The sequence below is a fragment of the Eleutherodactylus coqui genome, chromosome 8 (assembly GCF_035609145.1).
Source record: "Eleutherodactylus coqui strain aEleCoq1 chromosome 8, aEleCoq1.hap1, whole genome shotgun sequence".
Taxonomy (NCBI): Eukaryota; Metazoa; Chordata; class Amphibia; order Anura; family Eleutherodactylidae; genus Eleutherodactylus; species Eleutherodactylus coqui.
In genome coordinates this window covers 186834207-186851071 of record NC_089844.1, presented here as the reverse complement: position 1 = coordinate 186851071, position 16865 = coordinate 186834207, and the positions used below count along the sequence as shown (strand labels likewise).

General features: G+C 44.9%; 1 protein-coding gene across 2 annotated transcripts in view; it reads left to right on the top strand.

The window, feature by feature from the left end:
* The window catches only part of LOC136577272 (signal transducer and activator of transcription 1-alpha/beta-like), a 145065-nt gene extending 128792 nt beyond the window's left edge, over positions 1-16273 (top strand). For both annotated transcript variants that reach the window (XM_066577117.1, XM_066577119.1), the window contains 2 exons: positions 13622-13721; positions 16176-16273. In XM_066577117.1, coding sequence (XP_066433214.1) covers positions 13622-13721; positions 16176-16196 — 121 coding nt within the window. In that variant the 3' untranslated portion in view covers positions 16197-16273. The remainder of the gene's footprint in view (positions 1-13621; positions 13722-16175) is intronic.
* The last annotated feature ends 592 nt before the right edge of the window (positions 16274-16865 follow it).

Below are 16865 nucleotides of genomic sequence, written 5' to 3'. Positions count from 1 at the left end.
TATTGCAAAAATGTGGAAAAACCTAAAAAAAAAAGAATTTTGGTATCGTTGTGACCGTACCGACCCGCAGAAAAAAATGTAGTGTGTCATTTATGCTGCATGATTAACGCTGTAAAAAAAAATCTGACAGAATTGATGCGTTTTCTCTCTCTGCGATCATAAAAAATAATAAAAGTTTTACAATATAGTCAATGTACCCAAAAATGGCAGCAATAAAAACTACAGTTCGCCACACAAAAAAAAGGCGCTTATATGGTCGCATCGACGGAAAAATAAAAAAGTTATGGCTTTTGAAAAATGGAGATGAAAAAATGCCAAAATCATTGCGTCCTTAATCCCATAATAGTGTTAAGGACTGCTAGGTCACATTAACCTTTCAAGCCTTGGGTTCCAAATCAATTCGTATCCGGTGCACCACGGAGGCCAAGAACCACACAAAGAGTCGGTTTCTAGTTCTCCTCAGATACGTAGAGTTGAGCCACGGCAGATATACAGCTCACTCTGCTTAAGGCGTACGTACTCTGAGCGTTTATTGACTGAGTATAGTTCTAATACAGGAAAGGAATACGTCATTAGTCATGGGGTTAATCTCATTGGGTTAGAAAAACATTAAGAATCGTGTATTGTTCAACAATCAGCGTAGTGAGAATATCTATGTGAAATGTCCTTCAAATGATTATTCCTCCCTTGTGAGTTTGGATGATCGCAGCGTCTTATCAGCACGATTTGCTCTTTTCCCAAAGCTCAGGACGCGGGGGAGTCTCTTCTGATAGCGACTGTACCAGGCAAATGTTCTCGGATGAATAGAAAAAAAAAAAAAAAATCATTAGACATTGCACCGAATGTCATGCTCTAAAGTTATTTCTGCTTTAATTATTGTTTCACTGCACACAAGCTTATTTACATCTTATAATGCTCCATTTTGTATCTAGTGGCCATTTTGAGACAGATTCTTCCATTTTATGGACCTGTACCTTCTCAATAGGCCATGTCCTTAAGGGGTTAAAGGCAGGTTTCTTTCTATAGTGCACATAAAAAAGAGGCTTTACACCCCACAATGTATCCCCCTGTATGTTCCGTGGTCAGAGACACGCCCATTTGATAAACTTTAGTTGTTTTTTTTAACCATTTAGGAGACGTACAAATGTAACATTGATTACCAACATTTTGAGGAAGACTTGTTTTCCTGCACCAAGCCAAGACTGCAAAGGCTCATGGGAGTCAGTGAATACATTAAGGGGTGTAAGGTTATGTACAGATAGTCCCCTACTTGCGAACATTCGACTTATGAATTTCGCAAGATACGAACTATCTGTCCTGCACAGTATGATGTAATGCTATGGCATTACATCATACTGTGCAGGGACCGGACAAGCTTCTATCAAGCCTGATAGAAGCCTGTCCGGTCAGATCGCGGTTGCTAGGCAGCTGGGGACCTCCTGAAAGGCCCTAGGGCTGTCTATGCAGAGCGCCTATCAAGCCGTGCGCTTGATGGGCACTCTGTATAGGCAGCCCTGGGGCCTTTCAGGAGGTCCCCGGATGCCTAGCAACCGCACAGCGTCCCGCGATCTCATCATGTGACGCGATACGGGCCCCCTGAACGTTGGGTGCCGGCTGTTTCTTACAGCGGGCGCCCGGCGGCAGCAGTTCCGACGAGCCGCGCTGCTCGTCAGCACTGTTAACACTTTAAATACCGCTCTGACAGTGGTATTTAAAGTGTTAACAGTTCCGACAAGCGGCGCGGTTCGTCGGAACTGCTGCCGCCGGGTGCCCGCTGTAGGAACAGCCGGCACCCGACGTTGTATGGAGCGGGATCCACCCGCGATCCCGCTCCATACAACCATTTGTTCGACTTGCGAACAAACGGACTTGCGAACAGGTTCCTGGAACGGAACCTGTTCGCAAGTAGGGGACTAACAATACATGGGCAGGTGAAACGGATGTCACCAATCTTTGATAGCCCTGTACAGAGATTTTGAATTTGCCGGGCTCTCTGACCGGCTGCTGGTCCAGATCGCTGCGGGACATTGCGGAGGATGGAGATGAGTATTTTCAGCTGTGCTCATGGATCAGATCCATGAGGGGAGCTGAAACAAAATTTTTTACTTTTGTTTTTCACTTTTCCATGATCGCTGTTATATAATGGATAATGGCGATCACAGGCAGTCCGTGGTCCCTGGTCAGATCTCCTGCCTACCGGCTACCTTTAGTATGGGGATCCCCGCGGTCCCCCATGACAGTTCCAGGTTGTCGGTTACCTCAGGTCACGTCCACAGCCTGCAGGGCTTTAATCCCAAAAGAAGCGTGATTTTACGGCTCTGAGGATTAAAGCCCAGCAAAGCAGGACGTAAGAACACTATGGGGTGGTTACTGAGGGTGTTAAGGACCGTTACACATGACCGGTCACATTAACCTTTCAAGCCTTGGGTTCCAAATTAGTTCATACCTGGATGCATCAGAGAGGCCAAAAACTATATGATCTATAGTAATTAGCTCTCACAGATATGTAGAGATGTGCCGCGGCAAGTATATACAGCCCACTCTGCTTAAGGCGCGTACACTCAAAGTTTATTGACTGACTATAGTTCTAATACAGAAAATGAATACGTCATTAGTCACGAGGTTTAATCTCATTGGGTTAGAAATAACATTAGAATCATGCATTGTTTAGTGAGAATATATTTGTTCTCAAGCGTCTGTTTCACTTCAGTGTTATCTCGTCCTCCCTGGTCCTCCCTTGTCCTCCCTTGTATTCACTTTGTTATTCAGCTCGCTGTAGTACAGTCAATTCCCTTGTCCAAGTTTCTCCGCAGGTGTGGGAGGACTTTTCCTGATAACAGCTGTGTCCAGACTTGGTTCTCATGAAAAAGAACAGAGAGACACATCATTACGCATTGCAACGAATCTCCTGCTCTAAAGCTATTTCTGCTTGAATTATTGTTTCACTACACACAAGCTTATTTACGTCTTATAATGCTCCATTTTGTATCTAGCGGCCATTTTGAGACAGATTCTTTATTTTTTATGAACCTGTACTTTCTCAAATCCCCCTAGAAACTGTCTCAAAATAAACAATACCTTATAACTTCTACTGGGCGGGGTAAGGTTTGCTTTCCCTATCTCTAGTTTATGATCTATGCCCTACCTATCATTGTTGGTCAGCTGTCCAAGGGCTAATCCCTTCCCCGACAACTAATCCTAACTAACTAAACACGAAGACCTAGTAGACACAGAAGGGATCTACAACACACATGCTACTCTAGTCTAATGGCTGGGAGACTAGAGTGGTCACCCCTGCTTCTGCTGAGACAGATCCATAAGGGGACAAATCGTTCTGTTGTATTATAGGCATATAGCCATTGCCTGGGGTTTCCGCATCAACATATACGGGAGAAACAGGCACCATCTGGTCTGTAAGCTTAGCACAGGAGCGTCTTATGCAGGGCACAATACAGACAGAAAGTAGCAAGAGTATGATAAGAGTAACCAGAATCCCTATACCTATCTGCACCAAGAATTGTTTCCATTGTCCGGTCCATACAAACCACTCATCCCAGGGGTTAGTTATCCCAGAATTACGCTTCAGCTCTTCTGACAATGTGGCCAATTTCTTTATTGCGATAGTCACTTTACCTGTGGGGCCTGTATTATCTGGAATATATGTACAGCAAGTTTTCAACAATCATTTTACAAACACCACCTTTCTCGGCTAGCATCATATCCAGAGCCACTCGGTTCCGGAAAGCCATGGTGGCTGTGGGGCCCAACTGATCAGCAAGCCCCTAAAGTGCATCTCTTGTATAGCTCACGAACCCCTGCTGGTTGTAATATATATACAAACATTCTTATTGATGGTTACTATTCCAAACAGGGACTCAAATCCGGCCTTAACTTGATCCCTGGCTTTAAACTCATCTGGCACCCCCCCCTTGGCACTCTGATTGCATCTATATATATATACACATATGGATCAAACCTGCCACCTGGTTTCAGATTGTGACGCTCGTCTGTAGGACCTGAGAGAGAAACAGAGACCACAGAATGCGTTATTGGCAATTCCTTGGAGAGACCTATGACAAAATTAACAAGAGAATCATTTCCCAAACTTGGCTACTGTGGCATGTATCCTCCAGAGAAAAAGAAAAACTAATGGAAGACACTCAATTCAAGATTTACCCGTTTCCTTCATTGCCCATGGATCTACTTTCCCACTACTCCGTGGACGGTAGGGTGTGTGAAAAGCCTGGAATATACCCAAAGCAGACATGATGTGTTGCATTATTTCACCTGTGATATTTGTACCTTTGTTAGACTCAATTACTTACGGTACCCCATATCTGCGGATTATCTCATTCATGAGCTTCTGTACGGTTACCTGCTTATTTACTTTGGTAACAGAGTAGGTCTCCAACCTGAAAAGAAATCAACAACAAGCACATATTCATGCTTCCCAACAAGTGGGAGCTGAGTGTAGCCAATTTGCAATCTCTGAAATGGGTAGAGTGGTCTAGGCAAGCGTTATGTGGCAAATTTACTTCTGCCCTGTTGCTTACGGCAAAGATCATGCAAAATTGGACAAATGATGCAGCAGCTACAGAAAACCCAGGAGCCACCCGTCCTTGTTCAAACGCCGAAATCATTGCTGCTTTGAACGGGGTGCTGGATGAGGCAAGCATCGCCACCATGCTGAAGGAGGTGCTAGAAGGCCTGGAGTATCTGCATAAGAACGGACAGATCTACAGGGATGTTAAGGCTGGAAACATCCCCCTTGGTGAAGATGGCTCAGTGCAGATCGCAGACTTTGGCGTCAGCGCGTTTCTAGCCACAGGAGGCGACATCACCAGGAATAAAGTCAGAAAGACCTTTGTGGGCACGCCATGTCGGACGGCACCGGAGGCGACGGAGCAGGCCAGAGGACACGACCTCAAGGCGGACATCTAAACCCCCGGTAGGTGTGTCTTTCCGTGCATTCGCTGGGCCATCATGGGGCACAGGGACCGTGGTGGGCAAGTTCTGTTGACTGTTCGCCATTCACCGTCCCATTTCTGCTGCTCCCCTATTTAGTCCATTTGTCTTTTTCTTCATTGCTGGCTTGTAACTGTAAAGTCTTTAGCATATCAAAGTCCAAGTTTGTATCAAAGTCCAAGTTCATATCAAAGTAGTCAAAGTCCAAAGATATTGTCAAATTCTTCTTTTCTTCCACGGCTTCAGGTTTGTGATGGCGTTGCCTCTTGCTTCTCCGGTGTAGGAATTGGTGTGAGCTTTCCACTTTGTCAGGTAGCAGTAGGGCTTCCATGAGACTTTGCACCGCTGCACCATTCTTAATTGGCTGTCCTGCTGAGGTAACAAGCTGTCTGGCCTTCCATGTTAGGCCGTAATCATGAGCTATGCCAAATGCATACCGGGAGTCAGTGTAAATGTTTGCCGTCTTACCTTCTACCACTCTACACGCCTCAGTGAGGGCCTGGAATTCCGCTTCCTGTCCTGGGACATGCGGAGACATTCTGCTTTTAGGACATCTTGTTGCGTGACCACTGCATATCCAGCGTGGAGTCGTCCATTACCCTGGTACCATCTACAAAACAACTCAGAATTTGCATTATTAACAAGGGCTTTCAGTTAACATTTATTATGGCCACCTGTTCTTGCAACATGATGGCTTCCATTTGTAAACTTACAGCTTTTCTATTCTTGATGGAGGAAACACAAAAGGCTTAGTGATGCATTGAGGTAACTATTTGGGTCAGGAGTACATAAAAGAAAAAGTAAATCGTCAACATTTTACAAGAGGGTGGTGCCCTCGGGAATTGGCCAGGCGTCTAATATCAGCCTCATGCATCTGGTGAACTGGTTTTGGGCTATTCTGTGCCCCTTATGGCAGCACTGTCCAACAGTACTGCTTTCCTCTGAAAATAAATGCAAACAAATGCTGACAGTCTGGCTGGCCCTTTAAACTCTTTCTCTTTAACGGGGAACAAAAGGGGTATTGGCTGGGAAGACACATTTCTTAAGGGCTTTAAGTTAACATAAAGAAGAGACAGTGTCTGCAATTGCATCTTCCTGGACATGTGCCAGGGGGTACTGACGGACCAAGGGGGCTAAGAGCTTGTTCCTCTGCGTACGTAAGAGTGAGGACGGGGAGAGGTGTCGCTTGGTCTGCTGCCATCCGACATAAGGTCGGGTGACTTTCAGACCCGGGGTGTATACGAGCCTTACCGGACAGGTGAAGTTTGATACAACCTCCCAAGGGTCCCATCACGCAATTCTCAATATGCTTTCAGGACCTTCCAGCATAAGGAAGCGCGTGAGGTATCGTGACCCTTAAAACATTACCTCAAGCGGTTCAGTTTCTGCCAGCTGAATTGGCACTTCTGAACCCCTTGCACCGATTACCGCTAGACAATCAGGCTGGTATTCTATTTCAAATAGATCATAACCTTATTGTAAAAAGGAAAACGAAAAAATTAAAAATTTAAAAATAGCTGACCTGCAATACCTAGATCACCTATATCTTCTCTCCCCCCCCCCCCCCTTTGAACTAGGGTACTTAATTGGGAGAGTAACCGAGTTCAAGGTAGTAGCAACAGTGAGAAGAATGACAAGAGCACATTGTAGCTGGATTTGACGGGCCAGAAATAAGTGCTTGGGTTGCACTTGCGTGTATACGCTCCGGATGTCATGGGGGGGGGGGGGTTAGTTCAATACCAACTCCGAAGATTTGTTAACCATTGCCTGTACTGCTGCCACCGCACAAACACATGAGGGAGCTCCTCGAGCCACTGGATCCACCCTCATTGAGTAGTAGCCAAGTGGCCGTGGTTGTCCTCCGTGCTTTTGTGTCAACACTGCCGTCACATGGCTAGAAAGTTCAGTACAGAAAAGAGTAAAGGGTAAAGAGTAGTTGGGAATACCCAAGACTAGAGAGCTGCTTCAGAGGTGAGAGAGAAAAGAATAATTGAAAGACAGTCATAGAGTGGTTGCATAAGTAGGGAAACCGAGTGCATTCATGGTGGGCAGTATGAAACAAGGCCCAGAAAGGTGCGGGGTTTGGCAACGCATATAGGTACAGGTATGGCCGGGACAGCAGCCTTTTGTTCCTATGTCAGATGTCCAGTTCCTTGGCCTAAACAATGACCCAGGAGAACAACCTTTATTTTGCAGGACTGGAGTTTGTCATTTCTGCAAGAAAAATTAACAGTGAAATTGTGGCCTGTTGGCAGGCTTCCAAATTATCAGCACACAGCACCGACATGCCGTAGGTGTCTGACTGACACCTCATCAGCACACAGTGCCTTACATCCCACAGCGCCGACAGCACACAGCGCCTACATGTGGTAGGCGCCTGGCTGACCCTTCAGCGTTTTTTCTGGACTGGAAAAAAGAGGGGTGTTTGTTGGAGTAGTTAGTTTACAAAACTCTTCTGAACTGTCACCTGAGGTCTCAACCCGTACCGATCTATCCGGTAGGAATTTGGTGGATGCAGATAAGGCCTGTAAGATATCAGTGCCAATAACAGAAACATGAATATTCTACAAACATCTATCCACATTGAAAATTTACAGTCTGCATATGCAGGGGGGAGGAGGGGAAATTGTATCCCCAGTCAATATCTGCATCGTCTGAACACGGGTCATTAACTGTCATCCATCCATGCGGTCAAGTCTGTCTCTCTCATTCAAATGCCTATGATTCACCACACACACAATGTTTGTGCCGTTACAGAGTTCAGGAAATTGTGGATACATTGCACTAGGATGCACACCGTTCACACCAGGAGATAACGCGTATGATGCAACTGTCCTCATCTTGCAAACAAATACATTCAATCACTCCCACCTCTCCCTGGAAACAGTCAAACTTTAACTGTCTGTAATAATAGAGATGTACAACAGATTCCACAGCAACCACTTCATCACTAATATTTCCCATAAAAGGAACACACATTTAGCAATTATACACACGTCCTACCAATCACAGAACTGACATTTACACAAAGAACAGCAAAAACAGTGAGATTCACTGGATTCATTACGGGTTCTATTCTGTTCAAGCAAACTTCTCTAATCTTTGGCCTTGAGAGTTAGATGAAGAAAACCAAAGGGAAGGGGGGGGGGAGATTGGAGACAAGGGGGAGGACCTGCTCCGGACTAGCTGCAGCTTCTAATAGATCAAGCATTAACCCTATGTACTCCTATATATTTATATATCTATATATATTATCACATATTGACCCTCTCCTTCGTTCTGTAAGCTTTCCTACTGTCGTCTGCGATCCTAGCACCTATAGTGACCTTTCTTCTCAGCAGTATCTGACTTATGAGGAATGGACAACACGTACAGCAATGACACAATGTTATGACATTAAAACATACAGGACAGACAGCACGGTGGTTAATTGTCACATAATTGTCTGCAGACTCTGCATGAACTCGCTTCATGTCATAGGGGGACACAGACTAGAGGATTCCCTTTCTCCTCCATTTTTCCCCCTTGCAAAGTGGAAAAGATTTTTCCAGCAACAACTACATTCATGGGAAATTTTAAGCACAGACCTACTTGGGATGGGGGTGCTAAACACAGACTGCAGAACAGATAATCGGGAGAAGGCTATTTGCAGGTGGGATGAGGGGACTTGAATGTTTCTATGCAAAATTCAGAAAAGGCACTCGTCATTGCAGTTCAAAGAATTGGTATGCTGGGTAAAAACATACATAGATGGGAGTTCAGAGGCCAGCTCATTTCTGCTGCGGAGCTAAGAGGACGTCTGAGCGGCAGCTGAAGGTATTGTTACAACAGAAGCTAAAATGGCCGCAGGGCTATGGCTGGCACTGAAATGGCCACCGAAGGCGTGGCCTGACTGGGCGATGGTGACGGGAGGGTCCAGGAATACTACATACTAGACACGTATCAAGATATATCGACTGGTATTGGCCCCAATAACAACACGGCCATCTAGGGGCAGGACAAAAGGGAGAAAAACATTGTCCACGACACGGCCGGGGCGGTGCCCTCAGATGTTAAAGAAGGACTGCCTTTCTTTGTCTTCAACTCAAAGCATATGAATAATCGCCATCTTGAATCTGCAACTTTCTTACTTCAACTTTACGTTACTTACTGAAACATCTTTCTCTGCAAACTTGAGCAATCGTCTATTAACTACAATTCCTTCATTATCAGCTAACACACTTTTCAAGCCTTCTCCGACAGCCCCCACCTTTGTAAAACGGCTATCCGCTCTCTGTGAATATGAACTATTCCCTGCATTTAGACTCATAGATAAACACATATGCTGGGTTTTGAATTCCACACCTTGTGCACATCCAATGTGGAACATCATCAGTCTTATCAGAGCCCTCGTATGGAGGCGGTCTGACAGGCTTACGGTACTTGTAAGACTTTACATGTTCTTCAATCCATTCAACTTCCTCATAACCTTCAGCTTTCAACTGTACAGAAACCTTATGCCACATTTCAGCGTCTTTCAATAAACCAGCATCATTCAGTGACCCTCTACACTTACATTTCTGACCACAATCCAGGTTGTAGCCTGCCACCAGACGGCATACCCACTATCTCACATAACTTCTTAACCTTCTTCACATACTCCTCTCCTCTACATGACACCAAGTGGACAGAATCCAGGAGACCCTGATCAGTAGTCTTCTTAAAGAACTTCAACATGTTATTACGTACGATACAACAAGACGTAGTGTTCAAAGACTTCCACGCCAAATGCCCTGTCCTCGATGGCGTAGTGTTCACAGACTTCTACGTTCGATACAGTTAAACAGCCAAAATGCCCGGTACAGTTAAACAGCCAAAACGCCCTGCACCGTTAAACAGCCAGTCCTAATGGACCCACAAAATGCCATGTACAGTTAAACAGCCAAAACGCCCTGTACATTTAAACAGCCAGTCCTACTGGACCCACAATGAAAACACATATATGCATATAGTCAAATTACAGATTCTGTCCCTCGGTGTCACTTAAGAGTACCCAAGACCTGAGGTAACAACATCTATTGATGACAGCTTAACAATTGTACATTGAAATAACGACTGACCGCAGGACAGACTACAATCAAACGTGCCAAAACAGACCACGGTAGACATCATATATATGTATATATGTGACTTACCGCGCTGTATGGGGTTGATCAGTCCTCGGCCTTTGGCACGGCTGATATCATCAATCCAGCTCTGTGTCGCAGTCCAATGGTTATCATCAGCGTCAATCAATAATCCTGCCGACTACGCCAGTTGTTAAGGACCGTTACACATGACCGGTCACATTAACCTTTCAAGCCTTGGGTTCCAAATTAGTTCATACCTGGATGCATCAGAGAGGCCAAAAACTATATGATCTATAGTAATTAGCTCTCACAGATATGTAGAGATGTGCCGCGGCAAGTATATACAGCCCACTCTGCTTAAGGCGCGTACACTCAAAGTTTATTGACTGACTATAGTTCTAATACAGAAAATGAATACGTCATTAGTCACGAGGTTTAATCTCATTGGGTTAGAAATAACATTAGAATCATGCATTGTTTAGTGAGAATATATTTGTTCTCAAGCGTCTGTTTCACTTCAGTGTTATCTCGTCCTCCCTGGTCCTCCCTTGTCCTCCCTTGTATTCACTTTGTTATTCAGCTCGCTGTAGTACAGTCAATTCCCTTGTCCAAGTTTCTCCGCAGGTGTGGGAGGACTTTTCCTGATAACAGCTGTGTCCAGACTTGGTTCTCATGAAAAAGAACAGAGAGACACATCATTACGCATTGCAACGAATCTCCTGCTCTAAAGCTATTTCTGCTTGAATTATTGTTTCACTACACACAAGCTTATTTACGTCTTATAATGCTCCATTTTGTATCTAGCGGCCATTTTGAGACAGATTCTTTATTTTTTATGAACCTGTACTTTCTCAAGGGGTTAAAGAAAAAAATCTGTACTGCGCTTTTCGGACAGTGCGGACCATCCGCAGTACAGAGAAAACAGAAGAAGACCGGTCAGCACGCATGCCGGTGAAGAATACGACAGATACACAGGGTCACCTGCCGCGGTCAGGGCTGAATTCTGTGCAAGATTCCACAGGCCGAATCCAGACCTGCTGTGCGCATTCGGCCTTCTGCTGTGAAGAATCCGGGTCACGTGACCAGCACGAAAAAAAACTGAAAAACTAGTTCTCATCTGCATCTGAGGTTCTATTTTGAGCCTCCATCATAGATTTCCATTAAAATCCAGGATGAAATAAGGCCGCGTGCCGTGCTGGAGGACACGATTGAATCTATTATAGCGAATGGGGTCCAACGTGTCATATCTGGTGCTCCTAAAGCACCAATGTGAAGAAGCCCTAAATCATGCTCCTCCTTCTCTAGAGCCTCTTTTCTGCATTGGCCTACCCCTCGCCTATACAGAACACGTGCATGTTCACGATTAACTGCATCCTAAGCCTCTTACTGCTGCTGTTCTGCAAGCGTGGCATAACCGTACGGACTGCGATCTTATGTGTGTATCAGGTTATAGGACATAAGTGGCGAAAGGAAGTGACTGCTCGAAAGTCAATGCTAAATGGGGTTTTAGGGTTTTGGTCATCTCCACTTTTAAAAAGGTATACATTTCTTTATTTATGTTTGTTATTTCCCAACAACGTGGCTGGATGAGGGATCTATTTGTGTGGCGAGCCGCAGTTATTGGGTACATATAATGTATTCTAGAACTTTATTCATTTCTTTTCAGCACTTAGATGGCCGAGGGCCGATGACATCACAGAGGGAGCGCCCTCCCTCTGTGAACATTTTACATGCTACAATCGACATTGTTTGCAGCACATAAGTGGTTAACATCGGGGATCTGAGTTCTCACCGATCCCTGCTGTTGCAACAGAAAGCTGACTGTCGGTCACAGCCAGCTCCTGCTGCGGATAGCACGGGCTCAGCTTATGCACTATCCATAGGATGTAAATGTATGCCCCTTCCCAGCCAGGGCATGCATTTTATGTCCTGGTGTGACATAGTAACATAGTAACATAGTATGTAAGGCCGAATGAAGACATTGTCCATCTAGTCCAGCCTGTCTATCCTACTGTGTTGATCCAGAGGAAGGCAAAAAACCCCAAGGCCAGAAGTCAATTAGCCCTTTTGGGGAAAAAATTCCTTCCCGACTCCCTAATGGCAATCAGACTGTTCCCTGGATCAACCCCTAATAGTTCCTACCTGCCTATATACCAGGATTGACACTTAACCTAATATTTATATCCTGTAATATCCTTCTTCTCCAGAAAGACATCAAGTCCCCTTTTAAACTCCTCTATGGATTTTGCCACCACCACTTCCTCCGGTAGAGAGTTCCACAGTCTAACTGCTCTTACAGTAAAGAACCCCTTTCTGTGTTGGTGATGAAACCTACTTTCCTCTAATCGTAGCGGATGTCCTCTTGTTACCGTCGTGGTCCTGGGTGTAAACAGATCGCGGGAGAGATCCATGTGTTGTCCCCTCATGTACTTATACATGGTTATTTGGTCGCCTCTTAACCTTCTTTTTTCTAGAGTAAATAGTCCCAATTTGGATAGCCTCTCTGGGTATTCCAGTCCCGTCATTCCATGTATTAGTTTAGTCGCTCTTCTTTGAACCCCCTCAAGCACTGTGACATCTTTCCTGAGCACCGGTGTCCAGAATTGTACGCAGTATTCCATGTGAGGTCTGACAAGTGCCTTATATAGTGGGAGGATAATGTTCTCGTCCTTCGCCCCTATTCCTCTTTTGATGCACCCCAAGACTTTATTTGCCTTTGCAGCGGCTGACTGGCATTGGTTACTCCAGTTTAGTCTATTATCCACTAATACCCCCAGATCCTTTTCCATATCACTTTTCCCTAGTGGTACCCCATTAAGTGAATATTCGTGACATCCGTTCCTCTTGCCCATGTGCATAGTCTTACATTTTTCAACATTGAACTTCATTTGCCATTTTTCTGCCCAAGCCCCCAGCTTATCCAGGTCCGTTTGTAGCCACATATTGTCCTCCGTTGCATTAATTACATTGTATAATTTTGTGTCATCTGCAAATATTGATATTTTGCTGTGCAGCCCCTCTATCAGGTCATTAATAAATATGTTGAACAGAGTGGGGCCTAATACTGAACCCTGTGGCACCCCGCTAGCGACTGTGGTCCAATCAGAGTACGAACCATTTATTACCACCCTCTGCTTTCTATCGTTGAGCCAATTTTTTACCCACTTACACACGTTTTCGCCCAGTCCGAGCTGCCTCATTTTGTATATTAGCCTATTATGTGGCACGGTGTCAAAGGCTTTAGAGAAGTCCAGATATACAAGATCAATAGATTCTCCCTGGTCCAGCTTAGAGCTTACTTCATCGTAGAAACTGATCAGATTTGTCTGACATGATGTGGGAAGGGTTAATGTCTGCCGTATGCCGCAGGTTGACAGAGTGGCATTATGAGTAGCCTGGCTCCTCGCCTCGTCCCCTGGCCTGAGCCCAGTATGCCCTGTAGAGCAGGAGCCAGGCTCTTCTCTGTGCCGTGGCGTCAGACGCACTCGGTGTAAGCGATCAGAAGGTGATGATTTACTGTAGTTGATGGTTTGCTTTCCTTCCTTTAGTCATCCTTCCCGACTTCAGACTGTGGAATCCCTTCTTCCAATGTCAGCAGCTGAGTATGAGGATCTAACCAAGCTGGTTGGACGAGCGGAGATTGCAATGGTACGGAATTCATAAGGAGGTCTCTTCTGTCTCAGGTTTTCCTTATAGAAGCATTTTTGCCATATGTTTTATTTGGCTGTTCTGTCCATCTGTCCTTCAGAAGCCATCTTCCGCTATGCAGCGAGGAGGGGACATTGCTAGGGAAATCCGTTTTTACCTCACAGCATAGCAGTAGGGGGCGCTCTAGCTCTTCTCTGCAGCAGCTCTTCCCGTATTACACTGTATTAATGAAGCAGCTCTATAGATTGTATTGGTTCTTACAAGCCTGCTACTTGTTCCCGAGCGCCATGATCTATCTTTACCTGTAAAACCTGCGCAATTGATAACCACACCACTCAACGGCGTCATTTTGCACACTATTATGTGGGAGCCCATCGATAGAGCTCATTCACACAGGTGTATGTGGACTGCGTATATTACACAAGCATACAATGCACAGCACATATGTATGCACATGTGTATTTGCAGTCTGGTAAATCCTCATAGCTGATATTAGTGAACATTACATGCCAGAATAGGACATGTGGGTTTTCATGTGTGTGAGTGACCCAACAGAACTCAAAGGGCTTTTAGTACTGTGTATTACGTGCATGAAAAATACACACGTAATATACCGGACACACACATCCGTATCCGTGTGAGTGCGCTCTTGTACAAACATATATAGCTAGCTGATGTATCCGACTAATTGGTTCAGGTGTTTACCGGTTGTTCACACATAAAATTTTATGGAGTCGTGGTTACTTCAGAGGAACCGAGGAATAAAAAATATGTATACACATAGAGGAGCGTTAGATTCTCCTCAGGCTGCATGTACCGATGTCCCGCTGCTGAATGTTCCACCCCTCCCGCTCTCCTCACTTTTTACCTTTAAAGGCAACACCCCCTTTTATTCAAATTTAACCCCAGACTGGACGTTGCAGCCCCTTCTTAGCCTTAAAGCTCCATCCCATTTCACCTTTGTGCGGTACAGATGTGTGATATTATTTACATTACATGGGGGGGCCTTTCTTTTGCACTTAGCATTGAATAATCAAGTTGCGACCCCTTTAGTTTTCTTATGTAAGACCTAAGCAATGGTCGTGTCAAATTTCAGGCCTGTATGACACTGGAAAGTTACATAACATAGGGGTCACTTACTTTTGCACTTCACATTAAAGCTGTGACCCCTTTACATTTCCTATTTATGACCTAAAGAATGATCATCCCAAATTTCATATTTGTACGACATCGGGAAGTTAGAGTGAGTTGAGGCGGAACCTTCTCAGACAATTTCTGCTCATCTACTAGCTTGTGTCATTCACATTTCTGTAATATGCTTGCATTATATGTTTTGTTACTTTACCGCTGAAAATCATATTTGAGGTGCTGCCACTAGGGGTCTCCCTTCCCACTTCTGTGTGATCCACACTCTGTCATAAGGTACAGAGCTTCCTTAGTAACAAGGACTTTCCAGGCAGCTCCCCCTGCAGTTACTGGCTGAAGGCTGACAAATCTGCAGACACTGTGATAATGATTTCCAGTCTTTGCCTCTCCTGTGTGTGTGTTTCTGCGCAAAGATTATAGTGAGTTTAATGGCCAGTATGACTAAATGGTGGAATTTGGCCTGAATTATCTTGGGAAAGCAGAAGGCCATGCATTGAGATACTGCCTCCCTGCTGATTAGACCAGAGGCAAGGAAGTCAGGACAGTGAACTATTGGTAGAATACTAGTCTTGCTACCTGACCCCTCCCTGAAAGTGAACTGCAAACAGCAGAACAAGGTAAAAATGAGAAAGACCATGGTCATACTGGGACTGAAATGCAGTCCTCACACAGAAAGCCCACATACAATATTCATTACATATTTATTGTATTCACTTCAATGGCCTATTGCAGCGCATAATACGCACCAAAATAGGACATGGAGCATCGTGTGAAAAAATATACACATGTAAACTAACCATTGAAAACAAAGGGTTCTATTAATACGCAGTGCAAATGGGCCCTAAGCGCGAGTGCTAAAGAGAGGAGGCGGAGCCAATATTGTGGACTGCACTGAACATTTCTGTTCCTCATGTTGCCTGTTTGCTGGGGTGGGGTGGGCTGCGTTTTAAGAGGAAAGGGCAGAGCGGCCCACTGTACAATTTAACTAGCGGCCCACCAAGAATTTGCCTGGTTTGCCAATAAGAACTTACAGACATGAAACGGGGTGCAAACCGCAACAAAAGGAGAACCTGGAGGTGCTAGAAAACTTAGTGACAACTCGGGTACACTTTAGGGAGGCGTTCAGATTTGACCACTGAAAGGGACAGAATTGTGGCTTTTGCCATATTAATGTATTATAATCTACACATGACGGGTTTTGCTATTCTCCACATTATAGCCATCAAGTGTGTTGATTGCTGACCATTCGGTGGATGTGTAGAGCTGGGAAGGAAATGGAAAAGTAATCGGATTGTTTTTGTTTTCCAGATCCATTCCTACAACAGCTAAACGGTTCCAGGACCTCGTGGACAAGTCTGCTTTGCAAGATTACCCATTTCAATAAAATATTTGTGCTTTAAATGAAATGCCGTATTTTTCGGACTATAAGACGCCCCCGGTTTAGGCAGCAAAAGAGAGAAAAAATATATTTCATACTGATTTAATGTCAAAGCGTAGGGGCTACCAGCATTAACTTTGCTGTTCTAGTATGAAAGTGGGGTTAACAGTGAACAGGCCACTCCTATTACACCCAGTGCGTGCATTCAAACAATGGCGCAAGCACGTAAGTTCACTTTATACACAGCACTGCTATACACACATTGTACACGCACACAACACACACAGCAGCATACAGCTCTGCTACATGCACGCACCTCTGCAGACTGCATGTTAAACACTGATTTTATTACCACTTATTCCCCACACACCAGTGTAGTCATACATGACCCCTCTAGCTGCTCCCTGGTCCCATGGTTATGACATCATCTACGGTCCTGCTGCTACTATTCTCTGTCTGTGTGTGTACAGAAGAGGAGGACCTGCACCCCGGGGAGTGATCTCAGCGTTATCTGCTGGAGGGGTCGAGCAGGAGAGGGAGGATGGTGCAGCCGGGGTATGTATGGCTGCAGAGTACTCCTGATGATTGATCAGCACTCAGATCATTAACCCAATGGTCAG